At 41.0% G+C, this 16,257-nt stretch overlaps 2 protein-coding genes across 2 annotated transcripts; one reads left to right on the top strand and one right to left on the bottom strand.

Annotated features, from left to right (window-relative positions):
- Positions 1-1,605: 1,605 nt before the first annotated feature.
- LOC101856154 (mitochondrial ubiquitin ligase activator of nfkb 1-A) lies at positions 1,606-6,149 on the bottom strand. Its single transcript, XM_005112972.3, has 4 exons — positions 5,995-6,149; positions 4,009-4,208; positions 3,328-3,511; positions 1,606-2,299 (listed from the first exon to the last, which is right to left on the bottom strand). Exons 1-4 carry the CDS (start codon positions 6,124-6,126, stop codon positions 1,733-1,735), a joined length of 1,083 nt encoding a protein of 360 aa, XP_005113029.2. The 5' UTR covers positions 6,127-6,149; the 3' UTR covers positions 1,606-1,732.
- A 246-nt stretch (positions 6,150-6,395) lies between these two features.
- On the top strand, positions 6,396-13,997 carry LOC101855465. Its single transcript, XM_005112969.3, has 6 exons — positions 6,396-6,553; positions 7,325-7,587; positions 9,108-9,255; positions 9,839-9,987; positions 12,307-12,486; positions 12,933-13,997. Exons 2-6 carry the CDS (start codon positions 7,389-7,391, stop codon positions 13,112-13,114), a joined length of 858 nt encoding a protein of 285 aa, XP_005113026.1. The 5' UTR covers positions 6,396-6,553; positions 7,325-7,388; the 3' UTR covers positions 13,115-13,997.
- The last annotated feature ends 2,260 nt before the right edge of the window (positions 13,998-16,257 follow it).

Raw genomic sequence — 16,257 nt, 5'->3', positions numbered from 1 at the left:
ATCAGGCCGGCCGGTTAATGGTGAGGGCTCAAAGGGTTCAAGAAAGTTTGATCATCATTCATCATCTCACACACAGCGGAAGTAGAGCAGCTCAGCATCCCACTTGCTATTATACAATTGCCAGTCATTTTTTTAAAAAAGTCTCTCGCTATCGGTAAGGTAAGAATGTTTGTTACTCACTTGTTTCATATCCTCAGTATATCAAGGTTTTGTTATGTGCACGAAAAATCCAATTATTGGGACAGTTTCACATTAGCACATGACATAAGGTTGATCTATGTAAGCACTATTTTTTGTCGAATTTATCCCCCCATTTTCTCAAAACAGCAAAACAAAAACCTAAAAAAATAACAAGCAATTGTATAATGAATGCGTGGAAATTAATGAAGCTTCATTTTGATACAAAACTGTTTGTCCATTCATCCAGGAGTGACCACAAAGAACAGTTCTTCGATGCTCAAACATCACAGACATTCTTCAGCCAACAAGTAAAACAGCTGGACATCTCCAAGTGTGAATCAACAAGAGGCACAACAAGAACACGGGTCAGAACTGTTGACTTTGCTCAACACTTTACAGTCACACAGCCAGCAGAACAAAATACCCCATCTGGTCACCCAGCCAGGAGAGTGACTGCAACGAACTTCTCAGGCCTGGCGCAGAACTGCGTCAAGTGACCAGAACGGATAATTTTTACCTTCGCATTATTGCACCAAGTGAGCGCACAGTGTTACCACTTACAGTACTAAAGTCTCAACTAGTGAAAAACCCTCCAGTACCACACCAGTTTGGAATGCTGAAGCCATGGTAGTAGTTTTTTTTAAACTAAAAAAACCCTTCACAGCCGAAGAAACACTTTTAGAAATTCCCAGAGGCTCATCAACCTTTTGAGCTATCATATAGAGTGACTGTCTTTGGTATTTACTTCAGCGCAGTGGGTCCATTCGTTATAAATTAATTATATTTAGTGCGCATGGTCGAGTTGGTAACAAAACTCGCCAGCTGTAATGAGCTCATACTATGGCCGGGTGACTAAAGTCGCTGACGGTACTGTAAGTGGTAAGCAGCTAATCACATTTCACAAGTCACAGCCATTTCTACAACGCAGCAATGAGGTCAAATAAGACAAACTGCAGGAAACATCTTCACACTAATTTCATTCACTAAATTTACGTAATCTAAAAATCATAATTAATTTTCAATTTAAATCTAAAAGACACAATTAGATCTATAATCTAAAAGACACAATTAGATCTATAATCTAAAAGACACAATTAGATCTATAATCTAAAAGACACAATTAGATCTATAATCTAAAAGACACAATTAGATCTATAATCTAAAAGACACAATTAGATCTATAATCTAAAAGACACAATTAGATCTATAATCTAAAAGACACAATTAGATCTATAATCTAAAAGACACAATTAGATCTATAATCTAAAAGACACAATTAGATCTATAATCTAAAAGACACAATTAGATCTATAATCTAAAAGACACAATTAGATCTATAATCTAAAAGACACAATTAGATCTATAATCTAAAAGACACAATTAGATCTATAATCTAAAAGACACAATTAGATCTATAATCTACAACCCTAGGAAAACACATAATAAACAACAACAAAATAGAAACAAAATTATCGTAGCTTGCTGTTTCTCTTTCACAAAGCAACCACTTCACTAACTCCCGAGCACACATTCACACACAGAACGTCGTGAGCTACGGATGGAAGACGGGCATAAATCTCTCCACAGCCGAGCGACAGACCGGACATTTCTTTGGAAAAGGCAACGCTTCGGCGCAATCGGCACACAGGGCAATATGGCCGCAGTTGAGGAGAATGACCTCCCTGGGATTGGTCAGACACACGACACATGTGTCCTCATCGTGAACGCCACTCCCCCCCTCCCGCCGCCCCTCCGCGCTGTTGTCCCTGCGCACGGTTCGTCGAATCTCCTCAAACTCTCGCCGCCTCCTCCTCCTCTCCAGCCAGAGCCGCAGATGTCTCCAGATTAGGTAGGCCAGTACGCTCCCGCCGCACAGGGCAGAGACGACCGCCATCACTTTGAAAGTCCACGACTGAGACTCGTAGCTCCGCACCAGTTCCGACAGTCGCATTTTGGTCAAGATGAACGTCTGGCTGGAGTCGTCGGGGGGACCTAACTTCATCTCTCCCCGCTCCAGGAATATCCTCCCCACCCCGAGCAGCGTGGTTCCGCTCAACAACATCTTCTCCGTCTCCTGGATGCCTTTGGTGACTTCACCGAGTAGACGATCCAGTCCCGCCTGGGAGGGACGGGAAATTGGTTTTTTTGTTTTAGTTTTAGTAAGAGTTTTACGACACTTGCAACACAATAAGGTCATATAAGTGCCGAAGATTAGAGGTGTTACAAGAGAGTAACAAACACAAAAAAAAAAGGAGGGGAGATAAAGACGATAGATGTTTGATAGGAAAGAAGGAACAAACCACACCCGCCAACCACCCACAGAAATTGTATTGTTAGTTCAGAGAAGCCCAAAATCACAATTGCGGTCATATTTATGGCTAGGAATAAGCGAGACAAACAGGCAGAGGCAAAAGACTGTGAGAAAACAAGGAGGACCTACCAATGTAGCCTTCCAACAACTACTGGGAGGAAAAGAAATTAGCAAAAGAAATGTCAAGCTATAGATCATGGCAGACGGCACAAATGTCAATGCAAATATTTTGAAAAGAGAGATAAATGGGCGAAAAAAATAAGTATTATAGCCCCATATCTTTGTGCATGACAAAACTCAAGACTTGCTGTTTCCCGTTCCATTCTGACAAAGCTGCAAACCCACTGTGATGTTGGATGTTACACCCAAGGTGAAGTAGTTCAAAACGGGGGCCTGGACTTTACTTTTAAGGGGAGGAGCGACCCTTGTTTTTGTAGATTCTGGGTCAGGCTTTGCATATTGAAATGTTCACTGACTTTTTAAGATCAACCAGTTCTTTGTCTAAAAATAGCATAGAGACAATTGAAAAAGTCTTTACTCTCCTCGTAAATCGCCTTTGAAAACATGAGGATGGGTTAATATATTGAATTTTCCCAATAATTGTCGTTTTTCGCAAAATGTCATTTTGTTGCAGCTTGTTCCCTACTCTGTCTTTCGTTTCCATCCTTTTCACATGAAACTTTCAGGAAACATAGACGGCAAGGCTGCCATCAATGTAACAGAGAGATATTTGCGGATCACTTTTCCATTGGCAAGCGATTATGCAACCTAAATTTAGAAAAGTTTTTTATACATTGGGAAAATTCTCATATTTTTGAGACAGTTGAGCCTGTTACCTGTATCAACGTGGACTTGTGCGGCTCAAACCTGTCGTACGTGATGTCCAGCTCAGTCTCCAGGTGAGACGCCCGGCCCGGTTCCACAACCTCCAGGCGGAACGCAGGATCCCCGCCCTGAGGCTTGACCAGGGAGAAAGGAACAAACTGGGTGGTGTCCCTTAGCTCTTTCTTTGTGTCTGACCTGATCGGGAAAATAGGAGGGTCAGTTGCACTCTCTGTAATTGTATTTTATGGCACTTATGTATAGATTGTGAAGCGCATTGAGCTTGCTGTTGAGCAGGGATTTGCACTATATCTATTATTATCATTGACTGCACTGCACGTACCATAAAACTCTTACAAAAATTAAAACCTCTCTGTATTAATCATCATGATCAGTTTATACCCTCATCTAAACAATCTGGATAATCTAAGAGGTGAACTGCCTCAATGCTGTGTGTCAGGGCAATCAAAGGTTGAGATGGATTTTACATTTTTTTTAAATATTTTTTTTTTAGTAGAGGTTTTCAAGCAGACAGATATATACATTTACATAATATATAACAATATACTTGATTGAAAAAAAAGCTACCCTATTAGAGAAATCAATTCAGGTCATCTGAATGTGACAGCATTGAGCTCAACCATAACGCCAGAAGCTCCAGTGTAAAGAAAGGAAAAGGAGAGAAGTGTGCTCACCAAAAGCCGTTGACCTTCTTGGACCGGTGCTCAATGAGCTGCGACTTCATCATAACCCCCTCCTCCTGCCCGTGCAGACTGTGTAACGTGCGCCCCATCTCCTTCACCGTCCCCTCCACCGCAGCATACGCCAGACAGTGCTCGTCCACCGCACTCAGGTGGTCAAACAGGTCAAGGTCAGCCTGCCATATTTTGATGTTCTGGGGAAGAAATATCAAGCAAATAACTGACACTTAACCGACAAGAAAAGCGCAAAGGACGGACACAAAATGACTAACATCGATCAACAACACAAGAGAAACTGTATGACTGACAAAAATAGCATCTACATTATCCTTCACTCGACATAGCAATGTGGGATTTGTATTTTATCATTGTGATGAAGAAGGATTTCTTTTTAACACTTAGAGTACCTTTAGCAACTTTAGTCGCCAGGCCGTAGTACGCGCTCACTACCGCTGGTGACTTTAATCGCCAACGCAACCAGGTACACTAAACATTATTAAACAACAAACAGACCCACTGCACTGAAGTAAACACCAAAGGAAGTCACTCTATATATATGATAGCTGAACGGTTAATGAACCTCTATGATATTTTAAAGTGTGTTCCTTGGGCTTCCAAGGTTTTTCTTATTGTAAAAGATTCTACCACGGCTTCAGCGATCTAAACTGGTGTGATACTTGAGGGATTTTCACCATATGAGCCTTCAGTACTGTAAGTGTTAAGGAGCTCAGTCAAAACCAATTTTGTTAACTCACACTGCTGAAATAACAACCCCCCAAAAAAACCCAACAAAGGGCGTCTTGAGGCTAGTATACCTGAAGCCAGAAGGTAAAGTATGAAAGTGAAGAGCATTGTCAATTGGAACCATGTTCCACGTGCAAACAAGAGTAATCAAGGGATCATAATATATGTTTTATAATTTTATATATAGTCTAAAAAGATGAAAGCATTGCCATCATTACATAGTAGGCCGACTTGGGTTTGGGTGATGGGAACTTGGGGTAGGACCAAGCTAAAGCTGTTTCAGTATGGGCATTGGGAAAAGGTTAAAAGCAAACTTTCTTATCTCTGATTCTTTAATATATAATGAAATCTGTCTGGCTGACTGACACCATACCAGTTGTCAGTTGAGTACACCGACTCCGAGCCATCCTTCAGAAACTTCAAATTGCAGCTCTCCTGCAGCTTATTTCATTTTTTATATTATATTGAAAGTGGCTATTCTCACCCGCCCGGAAGTTCTCGCAAGATCAACTCCTCCCCTCTTCTCTCTCTCTCTGTCTCTTTCTGAATACTGTCTATCGGTGTGGACGATCAAATTGACCAAAACAAAGTTAAAAAATGATGTTAAAACACAAAAGTAAATTAATTTGGTTGTCTACAAAGATGCTACGGCTATTTAACTTTTCGAATCGAGCCGAACTACGCGGGTCGCCATTTTGTTTTGCCCGGAAATTCTCGCGCTACTCCTCTCTCTCTTTCTCTCTCTCTCTCCACTGCCCACAGACAAAATTGTACGCTTTTAGTAGGCTACAGTTGTAATGGAACGTTTGTTCTCGGCACAGAATTCTACAATTTTTCTGTTATCACAGTGTAGAATTCTGTGGTTTAGGGTGAATGCAAAATTTGGTGAACGCGCACCGGGTGAGAATAGCCACAAGACTCGCCTGCACTATTCTCACTCCGGGTGAGAATAGAGGTGGCCATTATATTTATATTACCCTATGAAGGTGATAGACAGAAAATGTATCCATTTAAGAAGCAGATAGCTCGCAGGAAACCAGTAAACACCCACAGTTCATCCAACTTAAGTTTGAAATTGGCTAAGGCTCGAGCCATCCATTTCAATAATAATTTCATCATCCGATCATCATGACCAAGAACGAATGCCGAAAGGGCACGGAAGTTGCCGGTACTGTTGTGGTGCATTGTGAATGTGAGTTTCTTTGAAAAAGCTATAGTGTCTCACATCTGACTTACCCGTACGCGCGAAGCAGTCTCTGTTCGGCTTTTGTATAAACGATAGAAAGTGTAGGCTAGAAGACTTGAGACAGCACCGCTAAAGCCTAAAATTTTGTCTACGGTGTCCGCCATGTTTGTTGTGAATGACATCAGTTCATAAAACTGGACTGGATTTGTAATTGAAGAGGAGTAAGTACTTTGAATATTGCTGCAATTGATCTTAACAAAATATGAGTACTTTATTTTGATAAAGATTATCAGTCTGGATTTTTATCAACCTTTTGCCGAATTATTGACCGCAGTATTTTCCTTTGGCTTAGCTGATAAAATTACACCGGGAATTACCACTGAGTAAAAATAGCTAAATCCTTCTCAGCCAATCAAAGCCGATGTGCAGGTCATGGTCGAGGTCAGTCGAGGTCACGTCATCACCAACTGTGTGAAGAGTGAGTGGTGAGAGTGTGTTGAAAGGAGGTCAGTAGAGTGACCGTGTAGTGGAATGACTGGTGTGTTCTGGGCGAACTGCAAACTTCGGTGCCGGTGATATTTTCAACTTCCAGGTGTTTGGTGCTAACAGGTAAAGTTACGGCATCTCTTGTATGATTGCGTTGTCACTACTGTACTTCAGGTGTAAGGTAAGAAGCTGCACAGTATTAACACTGTACTGTATAGATCTACTATGCATTTACTACTACTGACAAAAAAATAGGACATGCGGGAATCAGCTGTACTACATCCACGAGTGAGAAGGAAGTGGATTTGTGATCAGCTGTAGGCCTTTAGTGTGTAAGGAGATGCATTATGCACACTAATGAGCTTAAACCTCTAGATCTACCCTTGAATACAATGCAAATTTGGTTCACATGATCGCAGGTGTAGGCTCAGCTGATCCTCATTCTTAGCATGAGAGGATTAATTTTGAGAGGTTGTGTGCCCTGCTTGAAACAGGAAATTATATAGGCCTAGACATCTAGATCTAGATTCTAGTAATTAAACACGTACTTTTATTTAAGTCTAACCTACTTGTGACGCCAGAGCATGTCATAAGTCCTGCGCTATGTATTGATATGGTTCTGATAACTACCTGTAAGATCATTCATTTCAGAAAATTTTGCCAGTTCTCCCCCCCCCCCCCCTCTCTCTCTCTCTCTCTCTCTCTCTCTCTCTCTCTCTCTCTCTCTCTCTCTCTCTCTCTCTCTCTCTCTCTCTCTTTCTCTCTCTCTCTCCCCCTTCATCTCAACACCCCCACCCCCTTGATAAATTTTATTGGTTTCCTTCTTTTCAGTTTTCAAATTGCTCTCCTGCATTTAAAGGCTAACATATTTGGTATTTCCCTTTTCATTTTCAGATCTGAAACAAATTCAATTTTCTGCGTTAGCAAGAGCCGTGGGACAGTTCCAGAAGCAGACACGATGACGAGCACAGACAACAGTGGCAGGCTGAGGATGCTGACCTACATGTGCCCAGACGTGCCCCTCGAGGTGTTTACACTGCTGCGGGACTGCGTAGAGGAAGCCACGGGGTTGGAAGTCGACTTGATGGTGGAGGACAGATTCAACGGGCCCAGGCAAGACAGGGCCAACCCTTTCTCTTCCGATCTGGCTGATATTGGTGAGTAATGTTAGTTAGCAGAACAGTTTCTGGTTTTTCTCTCTCCTCCGTGGTTCAGTTTATTGTTTTTCTGTTTCCGCCATGGTTCTCTGTAATTGTTTTTTATTAATATGTCAGCATTTTTTAGGCGTGCTATACATTTGGAAAATATGTGACAAAAATATGATGTAGCGTCTTTGCTACACCAAGTCAAACTGATGATTCAAATATCATCCAAGTTGAGACGTGATTACTTGTGGGTGGTTGGGGGGAACCAGTGGCCAGTGGTAGGTCTTACTTCTCGTCTTTCCCGCTGTTTTTTGTCTCCGTCTAATTAAAGTCTGTACTGTGGGTGGTTGGCGGGTGCTGTGGTAGGGTTTGCTCCTTCTTTCCCATAAAAAATTTATCGTCCTTATCTCCTCTTCTTCTTTTTTATGTTTGTTATTCTCTTGTAACACCTATAATCTTCTTGCGCTCATATGACCTTATGCAGTTGCGAGCGCCGTAAAACCTCTACTAAAACTAAAACCAAGTCTGTACTATTTCCCTGCACTAAATCACGATTCTGTTTCTGATTTGATACACGTTTGGTAAATAGGAATCCTATGACTGGAGGATGACTCAGAGCATTTGCAGCACAGACATCTTTGCCCTTGTCATTTTTTAAAAGTATTTTAAAATTATCATATATTTGAGATAGTTAATTGTTTGTCTCGTATCCAAAATAGGGAATGACTTGATTCATGCTTTAGAATTCCAAGGTTTCTGAAGGTGCAACAACAGGAAATATAAAACACAGTCGCTTATAATTTTATCGTTTCAATATTTTCTGAAAGTAAAGATAGCAAAGAGTGTGTAGAGTTCCCCGCAGGTTGTTGGGCACTTCTGGTAGGTCCTGCTTCTCTTCCTTCCTTCTGTTGTGTCTGTCTGGGAGGGTGGATGGAGGGCACTATTGGCAGGACTATAATATAACCTTATTGTGTTGCAAGTGCCGTAAAACACTTACTACCCCCCGAGGCGGTGCCACTGACTGAAGTGTCTTTAGGCCATTCCCAAAAGGGGGACATTTCTCGTTCATGCACAGTAGAATTGTAAATGGGCTGATTCATCAATGTCATGCTCATAACTGTGCCTGATCTACAACAGGGAACTGCTTTTTCTTTCCTAATCCTTACTATTGTCATTTTTCCTCTACTTCTTTTGTATGCTTGTCACACTCTTGGGACGCGCTATTTCCGGGGTGCCTTGATAGTCGAAGCAGACTTTGTGCTGTTTAAGCTAGAGAGGTGAGCAGAGTAAGTCTGATTCCCTGTTAGGACTTCTCTGTTGACATCCACCCCTTGGCACTCATATGATCTCGCAGTGCGAGCGCCGTAAAACCTCTACTAAAACTAATCAACGCTTACTAACACTAAAAAAAACACCAAAAAAAACAAATGGTAATCTCCCTGTCCCAATGTCTCTCTCTCTCCCCCAGTGTATGTCCCAATGTCTGTTGTATGTCCCAATGTCTGTATGTCCCAATCTCTCTCTCTCCCCAGTTTACGTTCACAGCAGCAGTTACCTGAGTCTGCGCGCCGCCCAGCAAGAGAACATGGAGCTGTGTCCCGTAGCGCCGGTGTGCACTCACCCGCTGGTCAACCAGCAGCCCGTCTACTTCTCCGAGGTCATCATACACGCGGGGAACAAGTGAGTAGCTTTCTTTTTGGTGGTTCAAGACTCGTTAGTTCCACTGATAACTTTTTGGTGTTTCAAGGCTCGTTGGTTCACTGAGAGCACTAGCGTCATGACACTCGCGGTTGGAGAAGGTTGGGGTCGCCTAAAGAAAATGTGCACCAAAGTTTGGTGATTTCAAAGCTTTAGTGTCCTTGGAAACTTCAAACTTTCAATTTTTGTGCCTCTAATCAATGGGTTTTTTTTAGTAAAATCCACCCAAAAATGTGTTTTTAGATGGACATAAAATATAAAATATGTGATGTTAAGCCAAAAATAGAAATTATTATATGAATTGCCGAAGGGGTGGGAAAATTGTCATTACCTGTGTGTCAATAAATTTAGTCCCCAGATAATTGTTAACCCTTGTGTATTGACAAATTTAGTCCCCAGATAATTGTTAACCCTTGTGTATTGATAAATCTAGTCCCCACATAACTGTTAACCCTTGTGTATTGATAAATCTAGTCCCCACATAACTGTTAACCCTTGTGTATTGATAGATCTAGTCCCCACATAACTGTTAACCCTTGTACACTCATTGTGTTTGATGATCCAGGGAAAAGTACAAGGAGGTGAAGGATCTGAAGGGCTGCTCCTGGGCCTACAATGACGAACGCTCCCTCAGCGGCAACCTAATTGTGCTCGACTTCTTGAAGAAAAACTTCAGCACCAACGCCTCGTTCTTTGGATCTATCGTTGAGTCTGGTCAGTATCTTTGTGGGTGGTTGGCGGGGGCTCTGGTGTGGTTTGCTTCTTCTTTCCTATGAAACATCTGTCGTCCTTATCTCCCCTTCTTCTTTTTTATGTTTGTTACTCTCTTGTAACACCTCTAATATTCTGGCGCTCATATGACCTTTATGCAGTTGCAAGCGCCGTAAAACCTCTACTAAAACTAAAACTATCTTTGTGGGAGTCTTATGATTATAACCATAGTTTCTTACTATAAATGATGGTTCTCTTTTGATGAGAATATCTAGTTCCTTACTTTATGGTGGTTCACTTGTGGATTATAACCAAAGCTTTCTCACAATCCATAGTTTTCCACTTTACGGTGGTTCACTTGTGGAATCTATATTATATATATATATATATTTCTATAACCCCCAGGGGCAGTGCCACTGACTGTAGTATCTTTAGGCCATTCCCAAAGGGAGGACATTTCTCGTTCAAGTGCAATAGAAAATGGGCTAATTCATGTCATGTTCATAACTGTGCCTGATCTACAACAGGGAACTGCTGCTTTTTCTTTCCTAATCCTTGCTATTGTCATTTTCCTCTACTTCTTTTGTATGTTTGTCACTCTCTTGTGACCTGCTATTTCCGGGGTGCCTTGATAGTTGAAGCAGACCTTGTGCTGTTGAGGCTAGAGAGGTGAGCAGATAAGTCTGATTCCTCATTTGGACTTCTCTGTTGACACCCACCCCTTGGCTCTCATATGACCTTATGCAGTAGCGAGTGCCGTAAAACCCTCTACTATAATAAATAAATTTTTTAAAAATATATGTATATATATATTATATAACCAAAGGGTTCGCACAACACCATAGACCACACATACACTGACATTAATTTTGTAAATAGGTATGTAAATAAGTCTTTGCCATATTTACAAAGATTTCTAGAAATGTCTGTCCGTCTTTTTAATAACGGTGATAGATTTGTTCCTGTAAAGCTTGTTTGCACTAACTTACATGACCGAAATTGAGTCGATAGTGCCGTAAAACACATACTCAGTCAAACATCAATCATAGATCACATGTGATTTTGACCCAAGGTTTAACGGTGTGTGATGGTACACCTTTGTGGACAAGAATGGCTTCTGTATTCTATATATCAGCAATGTTTCTTATGTCACCGCCTGTTGTGATAAAAATATATGACCTTATTGTGTTGCAAGTGCCGTAAAACTCTTACTAAAACTTTTTGAAAACTCTACTAAAACAAAAACAAAACAAGCCCTGCTGTGGCACACAGGAGACCCAAGTTCAGTTCCAGAAGTCTTAATACAAACATTAGCTTGACAAGTCGTTTCAAATTTCCATTTCCTGCTTCTGTGTAATGGGAGACGACCCCAGCCAGTGAGAGAATGTAACAAACAAGGGATCATTGGTGGAAATTTGAAACTACGTTGTATTAACTGCGACACGCGGCTGAACGAAGTGATACTGCTATGTTTCGCGATCAGAATCAAGAGCTTATGAGCTCATGAGCTTATGACATGTTCTATTGTTCATGTGGGTTTTTTTATTAAAAATTTTTTTTTTTTTTACACTATACTCAGACTCGCAGCTGCTAGCAAATAATTACCACTCCCTACACACACACACACACACACACACACACACACACACACACACACACACACACACACACACACACACACACACACCAATACCTTCTGCCCACCTAGTGGCTCGTACACACCAAACATCCGCGAACATCCGCGCTCGTGTGAGAGTAACAACAAACACTAAAAAGAAGGAGGGGAGCTAAGGACGACAGATGTTTGATAGGAAAGAAGGAGGAGAGATCAGGATGACAGATGTTTGATAGGAAAGAAGAAGTGAACCACACCAGAGCAATATATGTGTTTGTAACAATGACTAAACCATGTTTTATTTGTAATAGTATGTTTCTTGAAGTGGATCTCCTTATTTCACTTTGTGGGTGGTTGACGGGTGCTCTGGGGTGGTTTGCTTCTTCTTTCCTATCGAACATCTATCGTCCTTTTCTCCGCTTCAAATTTTTTATGTTTGTTACCTTCTTGTAATGCCAGTTATCTTCTGGCTCTCATATGACCTTATGCAGTTGCGAACGCCGTAAAACCTCTACTAAAACTAAACACCTCTAATCTTCGGCACTTATATGACCTTGTGCAGTTGTGAGTGCTGTAAAACCTCTACTAAAACTAAAGTACTAAACATCTCTAATCTTCGGCACTTATATGACCTTATGCAGTTGTGAGTGCCGTAAAACCTTTTCTAAAACTAAAAAACTTATTTCACTTTCCACCCCAATCCTCAGGCTCTCACCTCAACTCCATTAAGAAAGTTCTGGAACACAGCGTGATCGGCGCGGCGGTCGACTCGACGGTCCTGGCCGGCTACCTGCAGGACCACCAGGAGCACCGCGACAAGATTGTCTCCCTCAAGTCCCTGGGGCCGCTGCCCATCTTCCCGGCGCTCTTCAACTCTCGCCTGTCGGGTTAGTAGGGTCAGATTGTGGGGATAGTGCTGTAAAACGGGAAAACATGTACTCAAACAAACAAACAAGCAAACTGTCTGGGGAGTGGGTGAGTGGATTGTGGAAGGTTTCATGTCTGTCTCTGGCCTGTGTCTGGGGAAAGAGGTTTTCTCTTTGTCTTTCTCTCTGTCTGTCTCTCTCTCTCTCTCTCTCTCTCTCTCCCTCTCCCTCTCCCTCTCTCTCTCTCTCTCTCTTTCTCTCTCTCTCTCTGTCTCTCTCTCTATCTCTCTCTCTCTCTCTCTCTGTCTCTCTCTATATCTCTCTCTGTCTCTCTCTCTCTCTCTTTCTCTCTCTCTCTCTCTCTCTCTCTCTCTCTCTCTCTCTCTCTCTCTCTCTCTCTCTCTCTCTATCTCTGTCTTTCTCTACTAAAACTAAAACTGACCCCAATTTCCTTTCCCTGTCCTCAGGCGCAACAAAGCAGAAGATCGTGGACAAGTTTCTGTCTCTGTCTGGCTCGGCCACGTGGTCGGAACGTCTGGCGGGGCTCGGGATCTCTGGGTTCGCGCAGGTGGACTCGAACCTGTACTCTCTTGAGGAGGACGTGGCGGAGTACACGCAGGGCATGAAGATGAACACCGCCTACTACTGAACCGTCCCGCACGGTGGGAGGTAGCCTACTTTCGTTTCCAGGTGAAGGCTGCCGACAACGGAATGCTCTGGAACTGGGATCTCTTGTTTGTTTTCTTCCAGTCCAATTACAGAACAATCTAGATAGAATTTTGGGGTTTATTTACTTTCGAGATATACACCAACTACAACGAAACTCTCTAGTACAAGATTTTGGTTTATCTATTCTCTAGATGAGTGCTGCTTGATTTTGAGAGATATATATGTATTTTGAGATATAATATATATGTATTTTCAAGATGAACACTGCCTCCAACTGAACTCTCTAGAATTATGGGACCTATTTCTGCTCAAGATGATAAGCTCCAGCTATTGCTGAACTTTCTAGAATGATCCAGAAGCTTGGGACTTCTAATGTTGCTTGTTATATTTGAGAACAATGTTGCCCTTGTTGATGAACGGCTTACTTAACTAAAGGAAATGAGTGTTATTGTCATACACAGTCGTTTTATTTACCAAAGGTTTACAAAAGTAATTAGTAGTAAAGTATTATACTTTCTGCCTCGACTCGGTAAAACTCTTCCTCTTCAGTTTGTATACATGTCTATATTGAGCCCGAGGTATGGCTATTTTCATCTAGGTGATGTCTAACTTGTTTGAAAAGATATTGTGTTTTGTTCGTTTAGGGCATTTTTGTTGTTGTTTGGTTTTTTTGCTGGTTTTTTTATTTTTTATTAATAATTTGATGCAGATGAAGTGTTTTAGCAAAGCTTGTGGCAGTTTTGTTGGTGTGAGAAAAAATTTGATAGCGAGTACTGTTCGGGGTTCAATAACATTAATTAAATATGCATTTATTCCTTTTTGAGCTGTGGTGAAGTTGAGAGGACGGTGCAAGACGTGGTAAATAATGAGAAATACCTATATTATAATATGATAATAGTAATAGCAAAAATTGTAATATTATATTATAATATTATGTTATTATATTGTCATTGTAGAAATGTTTTGATACCAGATACTGGGAAATAGTTTCTGGTACTATAGAGCTTTGGATGCTGAGATAATTAATTTTGATAAAGAACTTTTACTTGAAAAGCGTGCATGTGTGTGTGTGCGTGCGTGCACGTGTGTGTGTGCGTGCGTGCACGTGTGTGTGTGTGTGTGTGTGTGCGTGCACGTGTGTGTGTATGTGCGTGCGTGCACGTGTGTGTGTGTGTGCGTGCACGTGTGTGTGTGTGCATGCACGTGTGTGTGTGTGTCTTATATAACTAGGTATTGACACTTTATGTGTCGATCAATTGTTTACGCAGTTGAGTTTTCCTTTGATGTAGATGTGTTCTGTGTATGCCTTCTTACTTCTGCACCATGCAAGTGTGGATTATTTACCATATATATATCACGGGTGTCTTTAGAATCTTCTTACACGGACTTTCCTATGATTTGTATAAAATACTGGGTTTTTTCTTCTTGAATTACGATTTCCTCAGCTCTTATGGCAAATAGCGACGCTACTGCTGGTTCCTACTTCTTCATTTTCTCTCTCTTGTTTCTGTCTGTTGGGTTTTCTTTATTTTTATTTTCTCCCAGCACTAAAAGAGCGTTTTCATCGTGTCAGTGTGCTCGTTTCTACTCTAATAAGAGAGGTACAGACCTCTGATGAGTTCTTTGTGGAAAAGATCTTTGCCACCGCTGAGTTTGTGAGAAGTTTGTCCGGTGTGATGAAAGAAATGGCAGCTTTTCTCAACATTTCTGATGTTTGATGTTTGTCGTGGACCAATTCTCTACACCTGTGCCATCATACAATGTGATGTGGGGGGGGGGTTGGAAGGGGTTGTTTTGTTTTGGGTTTTTTTCTTTATAAAAATCATTCACTGGCATTGCACCCGGTATGTAGGATGTTTAGTTTATATGTATAATATACATCTTGACCAGAGCTATAATTTTACTGTCAGCTTCCATTGAGCTTCTGCTTTGCTTGTTCTCTTGGTGAAAAATGTTACTTTATGTTGGTATATATATTCAGTACTGGTACTGTTACTCTATGTTTGTGTATTCAGTACTGGTACTCTATGTTTGTGTATTCAGTACTGGTACTGTTACTCTATCTTTGTATATTCAGTACTGTTACAGTTTGTGTATTCAGTACTGTTACTGTTACTCTATGTTTGTGTATTCAGTACTGGTACTCTATGTTTGTGTATTCAGTACTGTTACTGTTACTCTATGTTTGTATATTCAGTATTGTTACTGTTACTCTATGTTTGTGTATTCAGTACTGTTACTCTATGTTTGTATATTCAGTACTGTTACTGTTTGTATATTTAGTACTGTTACTGTTTGTATATTCAGTACTGTTACTGTTACTCTATGTTTGTGTATTCAGTACTGTTACTCTGTTTGTATTCAGTACTGTTACTCTGTCATAACACAATTTCCTGAGTCATTTTTTACCTCCCGGGGCGGTGCCACTGACTGAAGTGTCTTTAGGCCATTCCCAAAGGGGGGATGTTAACATGTTCCTATGTACAGTAGAATTGAAAATGGGCTGATTCGACGATATCATGCTCATAACTGTGCCTGAACTGCAACAGGGAACTGCTGCTTTTTCGTTCCTAATCCTTACTGTCGTCATTTTTTTCCTCTAGTTCTTTTGTATGTTTGTCACTCTCTTGTGACCCGCTATTTCAGGGGTGCCTTGATAGTCGAAGCAGACTTTGTGTTGTTGAAGCTAGAGAGGTGAGCAGAGTACCTGAGTGGTATTTCTTTGATTTTTCAGTCGATTTTCCCAGTGCTGTTACTTACTTGACACATATATATATATATATATCTTGTGTTTTTTCAATCACATTGATGTATTCTCTCAGTCTTTCTTTTTTTTGTTTGTAAACTGTGTGTCCTTGTGGTGAAATCAGGGGCTTGGCAAAATAATGACATCAAAGAAACAGTAAATTTTCCACCCATTTTATTGAGATTTTTTTTATACCTCTGATGCTAGGTTCCCGTCCCCCCACCTTCAATCTTTAATGTCTCGACTTCAATTTTAGATAAATAAATATTTATGTTGGGGGTTTTTTCAAATCATAAGCAAAGAGAAATGAACAACATACTTTAAGATGATATGAATGATTCCATATGCCCCAAAAATGAATAAGCGCCTGATTCCAA

The sequence above is a fragment of the Aplysia californica genome, unplaced genomic scaffold (genome assembly GCF_000002075.1).
Source record: "Aplysia californica isolate F4 #8 unplaced genomic scaffold, AplCal3.0 scaffold01515, whole genome shotgun sequence".
Taxonomy (NCBI): Eukaryota; Metazoa; Mollusca; class Gastropoda; order Aplysiida; family Aplysiidae; genus Aplysia; species Aplysia californica.
Note: the sequence above shows the minus strand (reverse complement) of the source record. Positions and strands in the feature narration are given on the sequence as shown.

Excerpts from the sequence above, each read along its gene's own strand:
- LOC101856154 (XM_005112972.3), bottom strand. The coding sequence starts at position 6,126 with ATGTCATTCACAACAAACATGGCGGACACCGTAGACAAAATTTTAGGC. Across the intron at positions 3,512-4,008 it reads AAGAAGGTCAACGGCTTTTG|GTCAGACACAAAGAAAGAGC; the intron begins GTGAGCACACTT and ends TTTCCCGATCAG. Across the intron at positions 2,300-3,327 it reads ACAAGTCCACGTTGATACAG|GCGGGACTGGATCGTCTACT; the intron begins GTAACAGGCTCA and ends CGTCCCTCCCAG.
- LOC101855465 (XM_005112969.3), top strand. The coding sequence starts at position 7,389 with ATGACGAGCACAGACAACAGTGGCAGGCTGAGGATGCTGACCTACATG. Across the intron at positions 7,588-9,107 it reads TTCCGATCTGGCTGATATTG|TTTACGTTCACAGCAGCAGT; the intron begins GTGAGTAATGTT and ends CTCTCTCCCCAG. Across the intron at positions 9,256-9,838 it reads ATCATACACGCGGGGAACAA|GGAAAAGTACAAGGAGGTGA; the intron begins GTGAGTAGCTTT and ends TTGATGATCCAG.